At 37.9% G+C, this 20,673-nt stretch overlaps 1 protein-coding gene across 3 annotated transcripts in view; it reads left to right on the forward strand.

Annotated features, from left to right (window-relative positions):
- MME (membrane metalloendopeptidase) overlaps positions 1-20,673 on the forward strand; it is a 96,412-nt gene that overhangs the window by 37,314 nt on the left and 38,425 nt on the right. For all 3 annotated transcript variants that reach the window (XM_008142213.3, XM_028146482.2, XM_054713660.1), the window contains exons 5-14: positions 777-857; positions 944-1,039; positions 1,161-1,279; positions 3,952-4,017; positions 12,789-12,923; positions 15,095-15,196; positions 17,439-17,575; positions 17,685-17,778; positions 18,955-19,083; positions 19,998-20,096. In XM_008142213.3, coding sequence (XP_008140435.1) covers positions 777-857; positions 944-1,039; positions 1,161-1,279; positions 3,952-4,017; positions 12,789-12,923; positions 15,095-15,196; positions 17,439-17,575; positions 17,685-17,778; positions 18,955-19,083; positions 19,998-20,096 — 1,058 coding nt within the window. The remainder of the gene's footprint in view (positions 1-776; positions 858-943; positions 1,040-1,160; positions 1,280-3,951; positions 4,018-12,788; positions 12,924-15,094; positions 15,197-17,438; positions 17,576-17,684; positions 17,779-18,954; positions 19,084-19,997; positions 20,097-20,673) is intronic.

A 20,673-nucleotide genomic window follows, 5' to 3' on the forward strand; every position in this document is an offset into this window, starting at 1 on the left:
ATTATTATTATTACTAGTAGCCCATTTGCACGAAGATTCGTGCAATAGACCTTCATTCACCTGGCTGCCTGCACCAGTTTTCTGCCGGCACCGGGGACCCAGGCCTTGGCTGTGGCCACCGCCTTCTGCCTTCTTTCAGGGTCCGGGCTTGGCCCTGGGCGGTGGCCTTGGGCTCAGCTGCACCCAGCGTCCCTGCGGACCAATCGCAGGAGCTGACCCCCAGTGGTCTCCTGCGATCGGCGCAGGCACCCCGCTGGCGCCCAAGGCCGGGAAAGCCTCGGGCGGCTTTCCCGGCCTTGGGCTCCGCCACACCCCAAAGTCCCTGCAACGGTTTCCTGGTGGGTGGTTGATGGGCGTGGCTTGGTTGGTGGGCGTGGCTTGGGCGTAGCGAAGGTGCGGTCAATTTGCATATTTGTCTATTATAAGGTAAGATCTTTTTATTTCTATGTGAAACCAAAGTAATTTATCTGTGGCAGAGCAATACACATCACTGTTCACACACACACACACACACACACACACACACACACACACACACACGATAATCTAGTTGAAAACATTTTCATATAACTTGGCCAATGAAACTAAGTCCCAGTCCTGCACTAGGAATAATGATCAGGAAAGGGGGCTGGTTTTCCCTGTAGGGTTTGGGCAGGGGAAGGGAGTGAACATACATGTAAAGAAGCAAGTTTGTTACTGAACCTGTGTTGAAAATGTTCATTACAGCTGCCAACGAGCGATTATATTCATGCATTTTATTACATGCCCCATTTCAGATGTCCTTCAGGAACCCAAACCTGACGATATAGTAGCAGTGCAGAAAGCAAAAACATTGTACAGATCGTGCATAAATGAATGTAAGTGCTCCTCACTATAGTTCATCAAGAGTGTGTCAAAACATGCACAGACTTCTTAACATGTTTATTCCCATTGCTTTCCTAAGCTGTTATTGATAGCAGAGGTGGCGGGCCTCTCCTCAAAGTGTTACCAGATATATATGAATGGCCAGTCGCCACAGAAGGCTGGGAGCAAGCATATGGTAAGGCCGTGTTCCTTCTTCGTTTGAAAAGAACTTCCAATAAAAATCTACGTTACTATGCTGTGTATCATATCACTGCACTAAAGCTGCTAAAGATGTACTTCACCTTTCATTGCTTTAGGTACTTCTTGGACAGCTGAGAAGGCTATTGCACAACAGAATGCTAAATATGGGAAAAAAGTCATTATTAATTTCTTTGTTGGCACCGATGACAAAAACTCTTCGAACTATATAATTCATGTAAGTTTGTGTGGCTGTCAGCCAAAGTTATCTTTAATATGTGATAAAACTTCCACACCCATTGTTGTTATTAATACTTAAAAATAACACCATTTCTTCTATCTGCTTCCTTTTTTAAAATACTTTCTCCTTTCATAAAATAAATAAGAAATGAAAATCTTTCGACTCCTCCTACTTAGAAAAAGCGCCTGGTTTCTCTGTATGTTCACCAGTGTAGTCTGTTTTACAAAGCATTGCAGGTCTGGAAACCAGAAATTCCTAATTGCTTCCAAAAAGAACATAGAGAAGGGATTTTGAACACAATTGTGGTTCTCGCTAAAGAATGTCTATACTTTTTTTCTCAATTAAGGTAAATACGATGCCATTCTTTCCAGATGGCTTTGTTAGATTTTTAAAAATTGAATTTATTGGGGTGACATTGGTTAATAAAATTATACAGGTTTCAGATATACAATTTTATATCTCATCTGTACATTGTGTTGTGTGCTCACCACCCCAAGTCTTCTCCCATCATCATTTATCGCCCCATACCCTCCTCTACCTGCCCCCACTTCCCATTCCCCTTTCCTTCTGGATTTTTTTTAAAATATATTTTTATTGATTTCAGAGAAGAAGGGAGAGGGAGAGAGAGAGAGAGAGAAACATCAATGATGAGAGAGAATCATTGATCAGCTGTCTCCTGCACGTCCCCAACTGGGGATTAAGCCCACAACCTGGGCGTATGCCCTTGACTGGAATCGAACCTGGGACCCTTCAGTCCGCAGGCGATGCTCTATCCACTGAGCAAAACCAGCTAGGGCTGGATTTTTTTTTTTTTTTAATGTAAGCCATTCAATTAGGTTTATCTAAGGTGTCACTTAAAATGAGATTTATACTTAATGAGTGTGTTTGGAATGGACTAAAAAATTTATAAAGCTTTTATTTTGTCTCCTATAAAATAAACTAACTCAAAAGTTGCAAGTCACAGAATCATATTTATGTCACTATTGCATAAACTTCATGGTTATTTGTTAAAGTCATGAAAGATATTTAATCTGACTCTCTTTTCTCCTTGGACTCTCAAATGCCAGCATCCTGCATAATCATCACAAGGACATTTAAAAATATGTGTATATCTATATCTATATCTATATCTATCTATATCTATCTATCTATATATATCTATATATATATATTTTTTTTTAGAGACAGAAGAAAGGAGAGAGAGAGAAATATTGATGAGAGAGAAACATCATCGATAAGCTGCCTCCTGCATACCCCCATAGGGGATCTGGGAATCGAACCATGGCCTCTTGGTTCGTGGCTCAATGCTCAACCGCTGAGCCACACCAGCTGGGCGTGAGGGCATTTTTTAAGGAGGATCAGAAGGTTGGAAAAGGAGCAGGGCCCTTCTTCTGGATGTGTGTTTTGGTTCTTTCCACCCAGTCCTTTGGGTGATGTTTCTTTTGTGCTGAATTGGCTCTTCCTGCGAAGATTCTCACTTTATCCCACCAATGCTCTGGTTGGGCCCTGTATCCATCTTTTTCTTAATCTTCAATGGCTCAAAATATTTTATTATTAGTAATAAACCAAGGAATATTTATCCATGATTGATAATGTCAAACTCAGTTTAGTCAAGCATTGAAGACATTTCACTCAAAAGCTTCCCCTGTACCCACCTTCTTACCACGCAGTGCATAGGAAGCACTCTCACAGAGCGGCACGTGTGTCCAGGTAGCGCTCTCACAGGGTATGCAGATGGACTGGACACCATAGAGCAGACCCAAGTTTGACTTTTACACACTTAGCTGACAGCGGCGTCTGCTGAAGTCCAGAGCAGAGCAGCTTCGGAGAGAACCAAGGAGGTGTCTCCTCTATTCCCCTAGGCCAGTGGTTGGCAAACCGCAGCTCGCAAGGCACATGCGGCTCTTTGGCCCCTTGAGTGTGGCTCTTCCACAAAATACCGCACGTACAGTGCGATTGAAGGAGTACCCTAATTAAGTTAATAACAATGTACCTACCTATATAGTTTAAGTTTAAAAAATTTGGCTCTCAAAAGAAATTCCAATCGTTGTACTGTTGATATTTGGCTCTGTTGACTAATGAGTTTGCTGACCACTGACCTAGACTCTCGATTCCAATAATTACAGGCTGTTGTTGTTCCTTGTGATTAAGCCCCTATCCAGTGTTCAGCAAACTAAAAAAAAAAAAAAAAAAAATCTCTGGCAAGATTACAGTAGCTAAAATGTTCTAGACTTACCATAGAGCTTTCCCACCTTTTATTTTTATTCCATCTCATTTAAGGGCTGGGGTAGAAGAGAATGTCCCCCAGGCACACATGTTAGAATCTCAGGAAGTAGAATGGCCTATCAATGTGTAATTTAGAAACTCCTCTAGCCTAGATTCTGATATGTTTTTGTCCACCTGCACCTTCTGTTCTGTGTTAAAATCCTCACCGGTATATTTTCTGTTCAAGTTTTCTTTGTTGTTTTTTTTTCTCAATTATCTGCAGCACCATCTTCCACATTATCTATCACCCATCAGTCTAATACTTTGACATAGTGTGAAAACCATTTCCTAATTATGTGTTCACTCAGTATGTGATTGTTACCCTTATAAACGGCAAGAACACTGCGATCTTGTTCTATATCCACTGAATGGTTTGTATTCATCTTTTGTGTATTATTTTATAGATTGACCAACCTCGACTTGGCCTCCCCTCCAGAGACTATTATGAATGCACTGGACTATATAAAGAGGTAAAAAAAAAAAAAAAAGCAAACAAAAACAAAAAAGCAACTAACAAAATAAATCTACAGAATCATCAGGTGTAAACTTATAATGAAAAATACTAAGGCCAAGTGTATGTTCTTTATGTTCTTCACTCTGGACAGACACTTAAAATTAGACACAATCATGAGCTCCCTTTGGTAGAATGAATATTCTCAGCAGAATGAAGGTATTTTAAGAAACAAAGAAATTTGAAATTCCTTATTTGTGTCTTGCTTTTCAGTATTTGTCTATGACCTATTTTGAAAAGTCAATTTCAAATGCTTGAATTCCCCTATTAATTGGGTCATCTGCAAAATGAACGGATCAGTCAGGGTCTAGGGCAATATCAAGGAGGACTAAAGCGTGGTCCAGTATGAGCACGTCCTACTCTGTGGCACCCTTCCAGAGCCTTCTGATTTGACTTTCAGTGGACTACCTAGAGCACCGGGATCAGACAGACTTTTGCAGCCACCTTCTGACTCTAACACTGGTCAGGTAGCCAAGAGGCGTCGTATTCCATAGAACTGATGGATGCTCTGGAGTGCTTCTTTTTGTCCCCCAGCCTTACCTCCCTCAGGCTGACGTTTATGCGCTCTTTTTTATTGATGTAAAGGAACAACAGAAGACCACTCGGCAATGTGACACACTATTAGATATTTTGGGAAGATGTCGGTCCTATAAATAAGGTCTTCATAATTATTTTGTAGCTCAGAAGTAAGTTAAGTTTACCTTTGATGATCACAGTGTAGTGATGTGGCTGAAAATTATTAGCTAAATATGTTGATGCTAAAACATTTATTTTGTGTAATTTAGTTCAAATAACATGGAATAAATTCACTGTAAAGTATCTTTTTGAGTGGCTACACAATATTGAAGTGAAGGGAAAGATATAAAAGGCCACACTTAATAGCATAATCATGTGGGTGTGGGATTTGAGTTCATTGCAATCTAGTTACTGTGTGGGTTGCAGCTATTTGGCTTTATAAGCTGTCCAGCTGCTTCCTATTGCAGAGTGGAGGGTGATTGAGGAATTTTGGCTCATTTTACTACACTTTCATCATCATCAACTGGGATGTTTTTCATATTTAGAATTGTGTCCTAAAAACATGTCAAAGTTTTTTAATCCTAAAAATATACATTTTTATATTTAACATTTCTGATAGGAAGATACTTGGCAGTCAGTGTATACATTTGATGTGGTAAATACATTCTGTTGTTATTCCAAAGTGCAGTTGTTAAGATGATGGTGTATTTGTGCATCTTACATTCAATACTATCTCATAATTGAGAACAGGTTACAAATTGGCAGACATAGGCTTGAGTCTGATATAGAGGCATTTTTGTTTAACCTGCAGTTTTTTGTTTGTTTTTTTAATTTGGATTAGTTTCTAACATTTTAAAATGTTAGAAGATTTCACTTGAGAATCCAGATTTCTTGATAAATTAGTAGAATTGGAAACCCTAGGCCTCATTGCCATGTGGCAACAGTTAGACCCCTTTAGGTAGGTCACTTGTTCTCTAGGTTTGAGCCGTTCTCACCTATATGATTCATTGATTTATGTTGACTTCCTGGTCCCTGAGATGTTTGAGTTTGTAAATTAGTTGGGTCCTGGCTAAGTTTCAGTAACAAAGAGACCTGAAAATACTGGAGCTCAAATAAGAGAGAAGTTTATTTCTATTTTTTGTTGTAGTTCAAAGGTAGGCAGAAAGTCTAGGTGAGGTAGGAACCTCTGTTCCATGTGAATGGCCAGGAACACAGCTTCCTTTGATCTTTGACCTTGATAGTGTTTTATATGAGTCTAACTGGTCAAGGTTGATTCACCGGTGCCTGGTTCACATTTCAGGCCACAGGGAAAAGAAAAGGAGATTGGTAGACAAATTATTTCTTTTTGTGTGAGTGATGCAGAAGTTGTATTCATTCTATTGATTAGAACAATGTCATGTGGCCACAACTAAATTTTAAGGAGGCTGGGAAATGTAGACTTAAGCTGGGTAGACATGCATATGTGCCTTATTAAAATTCAGTTTTGGGGAGGAAGGTTCTATTACTAAAAAGAAGCAATCTCTACCACAGTTTGGGAAATACTATATTTGTAGTCAAATAACAGAGTAGGGATCAAATCTAGTATCAATAATATATTATGTTTATAGAGTTTATGAGTGAGATATCTAAAACTCAGAGGGTTATCCCAAAACACTCAGCAAAACAGTAGTAGAACCCCAGGTAGAACTTTTGTCCTTATCTATTGCATCATTCCAACTTCATAAAAGTAGTCCTTCATACTAGTAGAGTTCTTTATTTATTTTTTTACTATTTTTTTTTAATTTATTTCAGAGAGGAAGGGAGAGGGAGATAGAAATATCAATAATGAGAGAGAATCATTGATTGGCTGCCTCAATGATGAAAGAGAATAATTTATCGACTGCCTCCTGCACACCCTCTACTGGGGATTGAGCCCCCAACCTGGGCATGTGCCCTGGACTGGAATCAAACCTGGGACCCTTCAGTCCACAGGCGAATGCTCTATCCACTGAGCCAAACCAGCTAGGGCACTACTAGAGTTCTTTAAATGAGAAAATGATTTAGAGAACTCAGTAGCAGACACAGGCCAGAAGTTACTATCAGCTCAGATTATATGCCCTCCAATGATCTGGATTAGACTAGCAAACACACAGCATCTTGCTGCCTGGACGCCCTTCCATAACTATGGCTATTTGGTCACCACACTCTTTCCTGCTAACTTCAGACTGCAGAATACTTCTCAACTCAGTGCTCCAAGTTCCAAGCAACTTCTTTCCAGTTGAAGGCAGTTGGCATATGAGATAAAACCTAATTATTATCCTGGAAATGGATGATTCCTAGAATATTTCTGTACCCTCCCCCTCTTTTAAAATCCATTCTTTTGGTGGGTTTGGGGGGAAGGGGGAGTGAATGTGTTTAGCCATGGGGGAAAAATCAAATTTTTCCTTATTTTCCTCATAATATTTGCTACTTTTCCCCAATTATTGCCACCTGAAATTCCTTACTTAATTTCCTCAGCATCCCCAGACAGGTTTCAAATAAAAGTTAATTTTAGTTTTTCAGCTAACCTACTATCTCTGAAATAAGTCAACCCTTTTAAGTATTTTCCTCTGTGTTTTATTGTTTCATGAAAAAAGAATGGTGAAAGGATAGGATAACAAAATAATATCTAGTGGAGAAGATATGTTGTGGAGACGTTATAAAGCTGGAAGAAATCTTAATATTGTATTAGTGTGTCGCTAGACTTCATTGATTTTCTTGCTTATAAGATTTTAGAGATGCTATTTTCTTTACCAGGAACATTTCACACACACATGCTACCTGCCCAGCTCTCTTCCTTTTCCCCTTACTCTTTAAATCTGAGTTTACATTTTGCTTACTCTTGGAACTTTTGACTAGATGAAGACACCTACAGTATATGTTCCTATAGCACATGGGTTTCTGTAGACGTTTTTACTTAATGTCTTCTTTTTTTTCTAGAAAACTGTAAACTTAGTGGGAGCAGTGTCATATCTCACTTATCCTTGGCTTTAGTCCCAGTACCCAGCTCAGTTTCTGGTCCTTAATAATTATCAAATAAATATTGTAGGCCAGTAGATGAATGGTTGAGGGGGGAGTTGGAAGGGAAGAGAGGAAAGAAAAAGAAAAGAGTTTCATTAGGGGTACTTCCTAGTTCCTTACCTTGATTCTTAAGGATGTGTAAACTCTAGGGCATCCGTAGCTCATAGAATACACTTCCTGAGCAAACATCTTACAAACCATGTATCCTTTGCGTCATTTCAAACTCTGCTACAGTCAATTTGCCTGAGATATTTACACATTCAGTGAGCCTCATACTTTTGCATTATTTTATTGAAAAGAACCAACAGAAGTTTTGAAGACTGACATGAGGTTGCCAACATTTTCTTTTACCAGGAAAGGTGCTGTCTTTGACTAGAGAAGCCTGGCTTCTTTGCCTTAGCCAATGATTCTCAAACTATGGTGTGGAGTCTGGGTGTGCAGATATGCCTCAGGAGCTGGAGATAAGGGAGGGTCATACCCCATCTTTAATCCAAAGCACCCTAATCAAAGATCTTTTTTTTTTTTTATCAAATAATTACTTAATCCCATTTCCCCAGGTTCTTTTTTATCCTTCCTTCTGGGATAGCCAGCTCATCTGGAGAATCATCTTTCATAGTTCTAAAACTTCATATAAACAACGAACATAGCACCCACAATTGTAAGAAAGCCCATTTCACTTCACAGAAGCATTTGTTCACTTCTGATACCTTAGGAATGGAATTTTTGTTGTTGTGTTATGGCATTTAAACCATATCACAGTACAAGTAAAATACCTTGTTTCGTGACACCACTAAATAATGACAGTAGGTAATGCATTTTTTTTTCAAGAACTATATTGCGCTTCTTTCCTTTAAAACAAAGCCTACTTTACTCTTGTTAAAAGGTCTTTCAAACTTATTATGTGCTGTTATTCTGGCAGTTTTAAATGTTATCTTTTGAGAAATGCATGTTGTATCCCTCTGGTTATTGTTCTAAACTTAAATGTCTCAGTTCCTTTTTCGTTTTCTGTACTTTAGCTCTTGCTTAAAAAGGAAACATACCCTAAGGCAATAGAAACCCAAAGATTTATGTTCTTATAATTTTTACATGACAGAATCGTACATTTTCTTTAAATAATTAAGGTTATTCAGGCATAGACTCTAAGAGTCAAATGGGACATTAGAGGATTTAGTCCAACTAAATTGGGAACAGAGACCCAAAAAGTAAAATGACTTGCTTAAAGGTCATAGATTAGAAGAGCTAGGAACATTCATTGTAAGCAGTAAATCTACTCGGATGAACTTAAATATTGTAAAAAAAAAAAAAAAAAAAAAAAAAAAAAGTTTGTGTTTGTCTCACTTGACTGTAAAGCTCTAGGGATAAATCAGGCATGGTAGTTGCAGGGGTTCAATTACGACATCTTATCTCTTCATTCCTCATTCTCAAGGTTCTATTTTCTTTTGTGTTGGCTTCTTTTTCTAGAACTCTGTCTCCATGTGGCATCAAAAGATAACCATTGGTAGCTTCAAAATCCAGAAAAAGAGAAATTCCATCTCTTCTTATGTCTATCAAATTCTGAGAAAAGGACCCCGATTGACCCTATCTCAGACATCTGCTCTTCAACCAGCCACTGTGTTCAGGAAACTGATTTAACTAGTTGATAGTGTCAGCTAATCTCCATGACTCAGGAAGGGAGACCCCTTGATTGACAGTCCTATCAACAGGAAACAGAATAGAGGTTCTGTTATAAGAAGATAGAGGAGAAATAGCTATGGTAGCCCACCTTACCATTTTCCTGTTTCTCAGTTCTCAATCTAGCTTTCCTTCTAGACAATGCTATTCTACACAAGCAGCCGAGAGCAAATCTCATTTAAAAGTATTAATTAAGCCAGCTCATGTGCATGACATACGTTGCCAAACAAGACGAGATAAACACTATTTTATTCCAGAGGCTTAAAATCTAAGATTGTTAACTCAGTGTTGTATAGGCCAAATATTAGGCAGAAGGCTGTACAAATACATACACTAAAAATTGACATGTCTTACCAGTTTGGTTTATCTGAGTGGCTCTTCTCGTGTGAAGCTTTCTTTCCCTGGAAATAACTAGAACTTTCTAAATGTCATGGCAAAGAACTGATCTCAAAATGGGTTCATCAAGAAGCCTCTCATGTGTCCTCTCTTATTAAAGAGGTAGAACCTGATTTATGAGGTATTCTGATTATCTGAAGATGACTTCATGCCACACTACTACCTTAAAGGGTATAAGTAATGAGATTGAAACAATCCCACTGGGGATCAAGCCTGCAACCCAGGCATGTGCCCCCCCACCGGGAATTGAATAGTGTCCTCCTGGTTCATAGGTCGATGCTCAACCACTGAGCCACGCCGGCCAGGCCAGTGTTTTATTTTTAAAAGAAGAGCTGCATAGATATTTAAATATTTAGGGTTTCTTTTTCACCGGATTCACTATATCAAAGCTTGAACAAGGTTGTCTTAGGACTCAAAAAGCTAGCCGACTCTAGCCCTTGTCCTAATAACTAATTGCTCTCACTAATATAGACACAAAAACTGAATTTTAATTTTAAAAATATTCTGACCAGTGTATTATTTAAATTTCACAATGTGTTAATTACCTTTCCCTCAAATCCTGACAATTACAGTCATTTGGCATTTTATATATCTACAAGTATCTCGAGGGAGGAAATTAAAACCTTAAGGTAGAATCATATCTTGTAGAAAGGATTTAACAGCAGCAGTAAGCCTGCATTCTGACAGCTCCTATGTAAATTTGGAAGTTGGAAAATATAATCAAGATATTAAGACATGCTGCAATCATTCACATTGGAATAGTTGCCAAGTAATGAAGTTCATTAAAGGAAGTAGTGCATTCTATGTAGCTGTATTACATATTTAAGCATCGCAGAAGCTAATGCTTCCATCTGTGCTTACCTTAGGCTGAGTTCCATAGTCTTTTTTAAAAATATATTTTAATTGATTTTAGAGAGGAAGGAAGAGGGAGAGAGAAATAGAAACATCAATGGTGAGAGAGAATCATTGATTGGCTGCTTCCTGCACACCCCACACTGGGGATCGAACCCGCAACCCAGACATATGCCTTGACAAGGAATTGAACTGTGACCTCTTGGTTAATAGGTCAAGGCTCAACCATTGAGCCACACTGGCCAAGCCCATAGTCTTTAGATACATCTATAAGAATGAAGTTACTGGAGTATAATCAGTTTGCAGAGTCAGCAAAGTGCAAGAGAGCATTCTTATTATTATTTTTTTATTTGATTAACAAAAAAATCCCATAGAGTGAAAACCAATGTCAGTAGGTTGATATTGAAAAATTCAAATTACCATTTTGTTCATAGTCAGTAGCAATTTCCTGATGAGTGCAGATGAATTTATATGATTTGAAATACAGTTAATTAAAAAACACGGCATGCTTAGATTTTGGAATAGATGGTCCCATTAGGTGTTAACTCAGACATATTTGTTTATTTCAAAGTGAAACAAGAATTCTGATTACCTTCGAGTAGGAAAAGAAAGGAGTTCACAAGAATACACATAAACCATTCTATTTTCCTGTGCCTTAGTGATTAGATTTTTAACACAGACTCACAGCTGAGTCTGTGTTAAAAATCTCATAGTTTGTTTTATTGAGTGTCAAATCCATAGATAGAGATGCTAGCTAGACATCCCAGCATCACGAGGTATCATGGAAAAGAGAGCCCTCTCCCCAGGGAACTGTTTGCTTAGCATTTAATAAAGATCATGGAATGCTAGTATCTAAATCTTACTTAAAAGTGTCCACTTGACTTTAAAATCCTATATAATAAAGAGGTGATATGCAAATTGACCATCACTCCAACAGGGGAGGGCAGTTGTGGGCAATCAGGCCTGCAGGGGAGGGCAGTTGTGGGCGATCAGGCCTGCAGGGGAGGGCAGTTGTGGGTGATCAGGCCTGCAGGGGAGGGCAGTTGGGAGGGACAAGGCCTGCAGGGAGGGCAGTTGGGGGGACCAGGCCTGCAGGGGAGGGCAGTTGAGTTGACCAGGCCTGCAGAGGAGGGCAGTTGGGGGCAACCAGGCCAGCACGGGAGAGCAGTTAGGGGGTGATCAGGCTGACAGGCAGAAGCGGTTAGGGGCAATCAGGCAGGTAGGCAGGTGAGCGGGTGGGAGCCAGCAGTCCTGGATTGTGAGAGGGATGTCCAACTGCCCATTTAGGCCCAATCCTACCCGGCACCAGGCCTCTAGTTGATAATAACTGTACATTTTGCTGAGGTTCTTGCTTGATAATAAATTTTCATCTCTCCATGAGTTTTATGTTTAATCCTTTTAATGAGTCACTGTAAATTCAGAAGAATGTAACATAGCCCTATTACGGATAATAAATGAGAAGGGATATAAAACTTTCTTGAAACTGTGAAAGTGTTAAGCACTAGATAGCCTTCATTTGTATCTACCCTGTGAACAGGTAGTAGAGAAATAGCAGTGCCCTTCGATCTAAATTGTGTGGCTTCTGCAATCATGGTTGTTTGTCATCCAGTTGGTGCTGGGAACTTGAATTTTGAGAGAATTTTCATGAGGTGGGATCATCATTTATTTTACTTGCTGATAGTTAAATAATGGCTAAATGGCAATGGCTTGAGATTTATGAAAATGGCATTCAGTTTCCTGGAGTTGATGCCACTCTGAACTTGAAGAAGGCATTGATATATTCTATAAACATTTGATAATTTAACTAGCTTACCTTCACAAAGTTAAAATGTATGTGATGGATAAAATGCAAAGAACTTGGATTCTTAGAAGAAAGTTGATATCCAAATCTATGGAAGCTTAGAAATTTCATAGTAATGGGAGCCAACTATGGAATTAACTAAAACCCACAGGTTTATGCTGGAGGAGCTCATGAGAACATAGTCTCATTTAAAAAAAGAAATACTTGTTGGCCAGAGGAAACAGATATAAAGGTATAAAGATAACCTGTTAATATTAATATGAATTTGTGGCCATGTCTTCATGAATAGCTATATATATATGGCACATTGATTTTCTAGGAAAGCGTATCTATTTTATTGTGCTTTATCTGTTACCGGAAATTAATATTGAATGGGAAATAAAATTTTACATTAAAGTACTGTGATGTATATTTAGAAGGTTTGCCAGCAATTTACTGTTATTTGTTTCTTGCAGACTTGTACAGCATATGTGGATTTTATGATTTCTGTGGCCAAATTGATACGTCAGGAAAGAGGACTGCCCATAGATGAAAACCAGCTTTCTCTGGAAATGAATAAAATTATGGAATTGGAAAAAGAAATTGCCAATGTAAAACACATTATCTCTGATACACTGAATAACATTAACTACTTTTTCTTTCTTTTTCTCTCTATTATATTTTAAGGGTGAAAGGTAAAACTCTTTAACCAAGTGATAAAAATGCATAGCTTAGTAAAGGATCATTAATTTTAAGAGGAACTTTGAAACTGCAGAATTTTATAGTAAACTGGGTTTCCGACATCCAGGAGACATACTAAGTTTGACAAATATTAAACTAAGTACATTTAATTACCTATTATATGTGAATTATATCAAAATTCTAACTACAGCCAAACTGTTGTTGAGATGTCCTTGAGACTCAAGACACACTTGATTGCTAACTGTCGAGTAAAGCTGTTTTAGTCTTGATAGGCACAATTTTACTTAAAAAAAAATTATAGTGATTAAAGAGATTATCTCTATCCCTTGGCTAAGAAATATTAACCCTGAACATGGCTGCATGACTGTGTGATGTCACCGAGTTCAGACTGCCAGGCTGCTCAGCTCAGGCGGGGAGATCTCTCAGGAAGAGTTTACCAGCAGAGCCCAAGGGTATTTTCATGAATTTCCTCTAGTGGCAGGTGAACTCTTGGAGTCTGAGTTTACATTTTCTTGTCTGACTGGGTCTGTAGTCTCAAGTGAGTGAATTCTGTTGAAGCAACATCAGGGTAATTGATTGAACCCAAGTTTGGTTTCAGCCTAGTCTCCACAGAGCTCTTGCTAACATTGCAAATAACAGCCTGCTCTCCTACATCCCATCGACTTAACACTGCCATCAGAATCTTGAAGACTGGAGATCTTTGAGGACAATTTTAGCTTTCCTAGGGCCACGTGAAACCAAAAATCTCCAGTCAGAGCCAGATTTTGCTTGGAGCTACAGCAGGATGAATGGAAGATCGTTGGGTTACACGTGGCTCTGTGTTGAACACAGAATTATTAGAGAACAGTTTATTGCCCTAGGTTTTTACCACTTGAACCTTCCCAGACCATGTTCTCCTTGGATCAGCCTCAGCTCTTTAATAGTTGGATCTCAAAATTATTTGTGTCTATATTTTCTCTCTTCTCTTAGACTCTGAGGTCTGGGTGGTACCTTAGACACCTTTGAATCATCTGTGTATCTCTAACGGTGTCCAGCTTATTGTTGCATGTGGGAGATGTTCAATAAATAATTTTGAAAATAAAGGCATAAATAAGTGACCTAAAGGGGAAATGGGAGGCATTGTCTCCGAGAAACAATTCCCAGTTTAATTCGTTTCAGCCACTAGCTGGGGGGGGTGGGGGGGGTGGGGGGGGTATGTCATTGTGTTTCTTTCTTCTTCTTCTTCTCCTTCTTCTTCTTCTTCTTCTTCTTCTTCTTCTTCTTCTTCTTCTTCTTCTCCTTCTCCTTCTCCTTCTCCTTCTCCTTCTCCTTCTCCTTCTCCTTCTTCTTCTCCTTCTCCTTCTCCTTCTCCTTCTCCTCCTCCTCCTCCTCCTCCTCCTCCTCCTCCTCCTCCTCCTCCTCCTTCTTCTCCTTCTCCTCCTCCTCCTCCTCCTCCTCTTCTTCTTCTTCTTCTTCTTCTTCTTCTTCTTCTTCTTCTTCTTCTTCTTCTTCTTCTTCTTTGTGATTCAGTGGAAAAAAGTAAAGCTGGATATGGTTGAGTATAGAGCAGTAAACTGCTTAGGCAGGATGGGAGCTTAGTCACAAAAGTACAAAGTGCTAGCACTCCTCAGATACCTTGCAACCTAAACATGAGTTTTCTCTGTTTTATTTGCTTTAAATTCTTGCAGAAACCACTGTGAGATGGGTTTTTCCCCTGTCTGAATTATAACTTGGACACTGAATAATAGTGGTGGGGGGTGGGAGGCAGAATTTGCACGATAAATTGGAGATGACTATATTCAAAAAAATTATTATAATGTGAAACAGACACAACTGAGCTGGCCATTAACCACAGAAGGAAGCAGGCCACATATTGCTTATAGTCAATAATAGAGCCAAATCTTGATAATTGTTACTGAATATATTTAAAATCTCTTAAATTTCACTTTCCTTTTTGATATGACAAAATAAATTACAAAATAAGTATAGAGTAGAACTTAAAGTATATTTACCTATACCATATTCCTTTTTTTTCCTTAAATATAATGTTTTTCTAAAAAATTCTTAGTTCTAAAATAATAATCACAATTTAAATCCATAGGCTTCAGCGAAACCTGAAGATCGAAATGATCCAATGCTTCTTTATAACAAGATGAAATTATCCCAGGTCCAAAATAACTTTTCATTAGAGATCAATGGGAAGGTAAGTAGCAAGTTTTATGTACTCTCTTATTGAGCCATTTCTAAAACTCCTAACATTGAAATACAGTTTCTTAAACTTCAATGATTTATTATTTATTGAAGTAAATTGAATATTAAATGAATTTAGATGACACTGACCAGCTGACTTCATGACAGAACCAGGAAAAAAAATAACGATTTGAAACTATTATATTTAGTTAGAGGTGATTTTAAAAGTAAAAGTCCTTTTCAAGGCAGCTTTGCAATAATGGTGGGAATGATCATAGAAAGGGGTTTGGAAAATATTAAATTGAAAATCCTTCAAAAAGACCATTATATAGCCATCAGAGTTGGACAGTCAGATAATGAAAGTATCAAGGCATCTACAAGGTGTTCAGAGCAATAATGGAGAAATAGAACACAAGAAATAAGAAAACTCTGTCTCATAGATTCCATTTATAAGCAGCAGTTTGACATCTTTTTGCTTAGTAGTAATTCATTAGCTGGTATGTAATTATCTCTTTGGGAGGCTATTCATGTGTATTTGTGTATTCGTTGTGGCACACAATTGGAAAATAAAACAACAACCATGGGGAAATCTGCAAATGACTGCATTCAGTGATGGATGTGCTTTGGCAATAATTATAATAAAAAGGGACTTTTAAAAAGCATAACCTTTCCAGTTAGGAATTTCTCACAGAACTTTTTAAATTGAATTTATTGGGGCAACACTGGTTAACAAAATATACAGGTTTCAGATGCACAATTCTATAACACATTATCTGTACACTGTATTGTGTGTTCATCATCCCAAGTCAAGTCTGTCTATCACCATCGATCTCCCCTATACCCTCCTCTACCTCCCCCACGCCCTCTCCCCAGGACAACCACCACATTGTTGTCCATGTCCATGAGTTTTTTTTCTCTCCCCCCCCCTTTTTTTGCTCAATCCCTCTACCTCCCCCCTGAACCCCACCCCCCAGTTACCTCCCCTCCAACAGCTATCAGCCTGCTCTCTATCTATGAATCTGTCTCTATCTTGCCTGTTAGACCACTTTGTTAATTAGATCTCACATATGAGTGAAATCATATGATACTGTCTTTCTCTGGCTTATTTCACTTACCATAATGCTCTCCAGGTCCACCCATGCTGTAATGTGCCTAATAAGTATGTTTTGAAAGAATGATCCAAACCACCAAAGGAAATCAAGAAAGGAACATCGCACGTCATACTTAGAAAGTGATCAGCATAGTATATACTTATCTGTATAACCCTAGAGCCTAAAATATTGGTAATTTTAAACATTCTTAAGCACTGAAATGTGGCATTTCAGCAAAACGTGCATGATCTCCACTTCTGCTGTTTTTCCTTATATCCATTGGTGGTTGAATAACCACAATTCCCATTTTAAAAAGACAAGCTTCCATCTTTTGGCAACTCCAAACTTAGCTTCTGAAGAGTAAAACTGCATGCCTATAGACCTTATATTGACAGTGTTCTGTTTGGCTTCGTTGGACCCTCTGTGGCGCATCTATAACTTCATTGAACCTCTGCTATAACTAACGTGCTTTCATTTACTGTAGGATCTTCACGGAGATATATTACTGTGTTTTCATGGATTATTTATTTATTTTTAAAATATATATTTTTTATTGATTTCAGAGAGGAAGGGAGAGAGATAGAAACATCAGTAATGAGAAAGAATCATTGATCAACTGCCTCCTGTATCTCCTCCTCCCCCCGCCCCACACCCACTGGGGATCGAGCCCAAAACCCCGGGCATGTTCCCTGACCAGGAATCAAACCGTGACCTGGTCGATGCTCAACCACTGAGTCACGCCAGCTGGGTGGATTGTTTATTAAAACCCACTTTTAAAAGATAAACACTTTATACCCATTTAAATGTTTGCATAAATTTTAAAGCTAACATTTTCTTCTATTTTATATTGATTAGACCAAGAAGATGACACTGAGCCTAATTTCTAACTGTATTTTCTCTACACTTACAGGCTTTGCTTTTGTTCTTAAATGGTTGGTTTAATTCTGCTATCAAAATAACCATGTTGCCGAACTAATTTTTATTCAAAACCAATTGAAACAATTGAGGGAAAATCCCATACAAGTATCAGACTGGATAATTGTGATAATTATATTGTGCTGCAGCTGACGCCCTAACTATGTCTGACCCCTGAACATAATTGAGTGTTGGAATCAAGAAGAGAAATTCATAATTACTGAATGTTTTGTGCCTGCTTTTTTCTAGCCATTCAGCTGGTCCAATTTCACAAATGAAATTATGTCTACTGTGGATATTAAAATTACAAATGAGGAAGATGTGGTTGTTTATGCTCCAGAATATTTAACCAAACTTAAGCTCATTCTTACCAAATACTCTGCCAGGTAAGTATGTCAGAGTGCCCATGTCCTCAGAGTTTACATTTAATATCACTCTTTAGAAGCTTTGCAGCCTCATCTTTTTTGTTGCTGGGTGGTGGGTTTTTTTATACAGAGATCTTCAAAATTTAATGTCCTGGCGGTTCATAATGGATCTTGTAAGCAGCCTCAGCAGAACCTACAAGGAGTCCAGAAATGCTTTCCGCAAGGTGAAGATACAATCTCTCTTTTCTTAAGACTTAAAACATAAAGAGACACATGGTTATGAAGGTGCCATGTATACTGCTAGAATGTGGTGAACTTGGCCAAGAGACAAAAATGCCAAATGTTGCTTATTTTGCCCATGTTTAGGCTATGATGTCTGGAAAAGCCATCATAGAAAAGCCAGTTTTTATGGTCTTTGCCATCCTATGTTTGTCTACTGTGGCATCGTGATTGAAATGCCATGGGAGGATATGCATTTGGTTATGTGAGCCATTCATGAAACAAACATACTGGCTTGGTGTTTGTGTGGCGTTAAAAATTAATCGCAGGGATATCGCAATTAACTTGATTTTTCAGGTGTTCATAGCACACTAGATTTACACACAGATGGAGTACGTTGAGGTGGACAATCCACTAACACCTACCTGGAGACAACCTTAAGGCCTTTTATTGGGCCGTGCCTACATTTAAACAATCATCATTTGAGTTGTGTTGTGAGGGGGCGAGGGCAGGAAGGATGAGAAAGGAGAAATTCTAGCGAATGGTTCGTGTCCAGTATTGGTTGGTGTCATGGAAAGGAAATAACTTTCTGATTGAAATTGTGTTTTTACCCTTTAAAAGAAAATACAGACACATTTTTAAAATTAAAGAATGTGAAATTGGTATTTTGCTAAATTTCCCTTCCCTAAGTTAGTCCCCTTGTTGGTACTTAAATTTATACACATAGATTTCTTCTAAGTGCTGGAAGTTCAGCTAAAACATTCAACAAACAGGAATGTGCCTTTTTGTATAGCAGATTTCTCTCATTATGACGTTTATTGAACATTACTTCACATTTATGTTTATGCAGAGGCAATGGTGTTATTTTTTGTTTGGGAGGGTTTTTTGGGGGTTGCTTTTTTTCCTAAAGCTGTCTAGAAGGATGTTAACTTGTAGTAGCCTGAAGTCCTACTGGGACAGGTACTGAAAATATACCTTATTTTCAGATCGTATGTAAGCAAACAATCCAATTGGATTGCATTTTATCATCGGCAAGGACAACGTGCCTTGTGAGGAGAAGCAGTGAATATTGCAAGAACTTAGGAGACGTAAAGACTAGTGAGACCTGTGAGAATTGTGTTCTGACCATGCTCTCCTGTCTTACTCCTGATCAAACGCCATTTCCTTTTTCTCTCCCGTAGGCCCTTTATGGCACAACATCAGAAATAGCAGCTTGGAGACGTTGTGCAAACTTTGTCAATGCGAACATGGACAGCGCAGTGGGAAGGCTTTATGTGCAAGCAGCATTTGCTGGAGACAGTAAACACGTGGTAATGTCTTCAGCACAGCACACTTTCACTCACTTGTTTGCATTGATGGGCAATTAGTAGGTCCATAATTGGGCTAAAATTTTATTAATTGTCAGGTAACCTCTGAAATCATAATTTGCCATTACTTCCCAGTAAATCTCATCTTCCCTCTCCCAAGAGTCTGGTTATGTTTCTGATCCCAATATTATTTAATCCAAAAGCAACTGTCCTTTTTCCAGAAGCAATAGGTTCTGGAAACAGTCACATGTTCTAGTGATACAGTCATTTCTAAACTCTTCTGTTAGCAAAATTGACCAAGCATTAGTGTTTTCTTAAAAACCTAAAAAGTAAAACCAGGTTTAGTTGAAGTGTAAGAAAGGTACTCTATTTTTCATTGTTACTGACATGAAAGCAATGCAGCTTGAAGATACGGTGAAATAATCTATTGAAATGCTGCTTCATGCTGTACTAAATTACAAAGGGTAATGACAGCTAATATTTTATGTTACTTCTTCTTTAATGATAATGGAAACCAGTACATTCTTAACATGATTTTTGATCAATGTATAGATATAATACCTATTTAATCATAAGTATTGATAAAAACGATGTTGCTTTAAAAATATAATTTTTCACATACTAGTATATCCATTTGTTTAGGTCATAGTCTGCCTATAAATTATATTTATTAATATATTATTAAGTCACATACTAGTAAAGATAGATTATAGCTTTTTAAATTAAAAAAAAATTTTTAATTTATCTTTGTTGTTGGAAGTATTACAGATATCCCCTCCCTCAATCCCCATTTACCCTTTCCATCCTGTTCCTGCCCCTCACCTACCCCAGGCTTTCACCCACTATTGTCTCTTTCAATTTGTGTTATAAAAAATTAACTAATGGCCTAAATTTGTCTTCTGTTCTTTTGGTTTGAGGTTGAGGATTTGATTACACAGATCCGGGAAGTTTTTATTCAGACTTTAGATGAGCTGACTTGGATGGATGCTGAAACAAAAAAGAGAGCTGAAGAAAAGGTAAAAAGCAAGGCAGGGCTAACTATCAAAGAAAAAATATTTTAATAAAGAAATACCAATTTTTAAGATAATTCAGGAGAAAAAGATAATCAAGAATTGCATAAGAATTTGAATAAAAACCTGATCAAAGACAGTGAGAAAAAAATTACATAAAATAAAAGCAAGTTCCTTCAGTATTATAATGTTTTCAGGAACATTTTTTATGGATAAATATTTTTTTCTATGATTTCCGTTTTTTATTATTTCTTTGTAATCAACTCCTACTCTCCATGTTCAGTTCAAAACCTTGGAAGATCTCCACATTTTTTAAAGGAAGACTTCAGAAAATAAGAAGAAAATCTTACATTAACAAGTAAAGAATGAAATGATGTTAGCGGTTCATAATTTTTCTTCTTTTAAGAAGTATACCTAAAAGGCCTCTAACAATGTCAAAAATATGCCCTCAATTTGTAATGCAAATTTCTAGCTAAATTTTTTAAAAACATGCCTCCTCTAGTTTTTTATAAAACATAGGGAGAAAAAAAATACTGTATTTCTGTATAATTTTTGAGTTTTATAAGGTGACCTATAGTCCCTT

The sequence above is a fragment of the Eptesicus fuscus genome, chromosome 3 (assembly GCF_027574615.1).
Source record: "Eptesicus fuscus isolate TK198812 chromosome 3, DD_ASM_mEF_20220401, whole genome shotgun sequence".
Taxonomy (NCBI): Eukaryota; Metazoa; Chordata; class Mammalia; order Chiroptera; family Vespertilionidae; genus Eptesicus; species Eptesicus fuscus.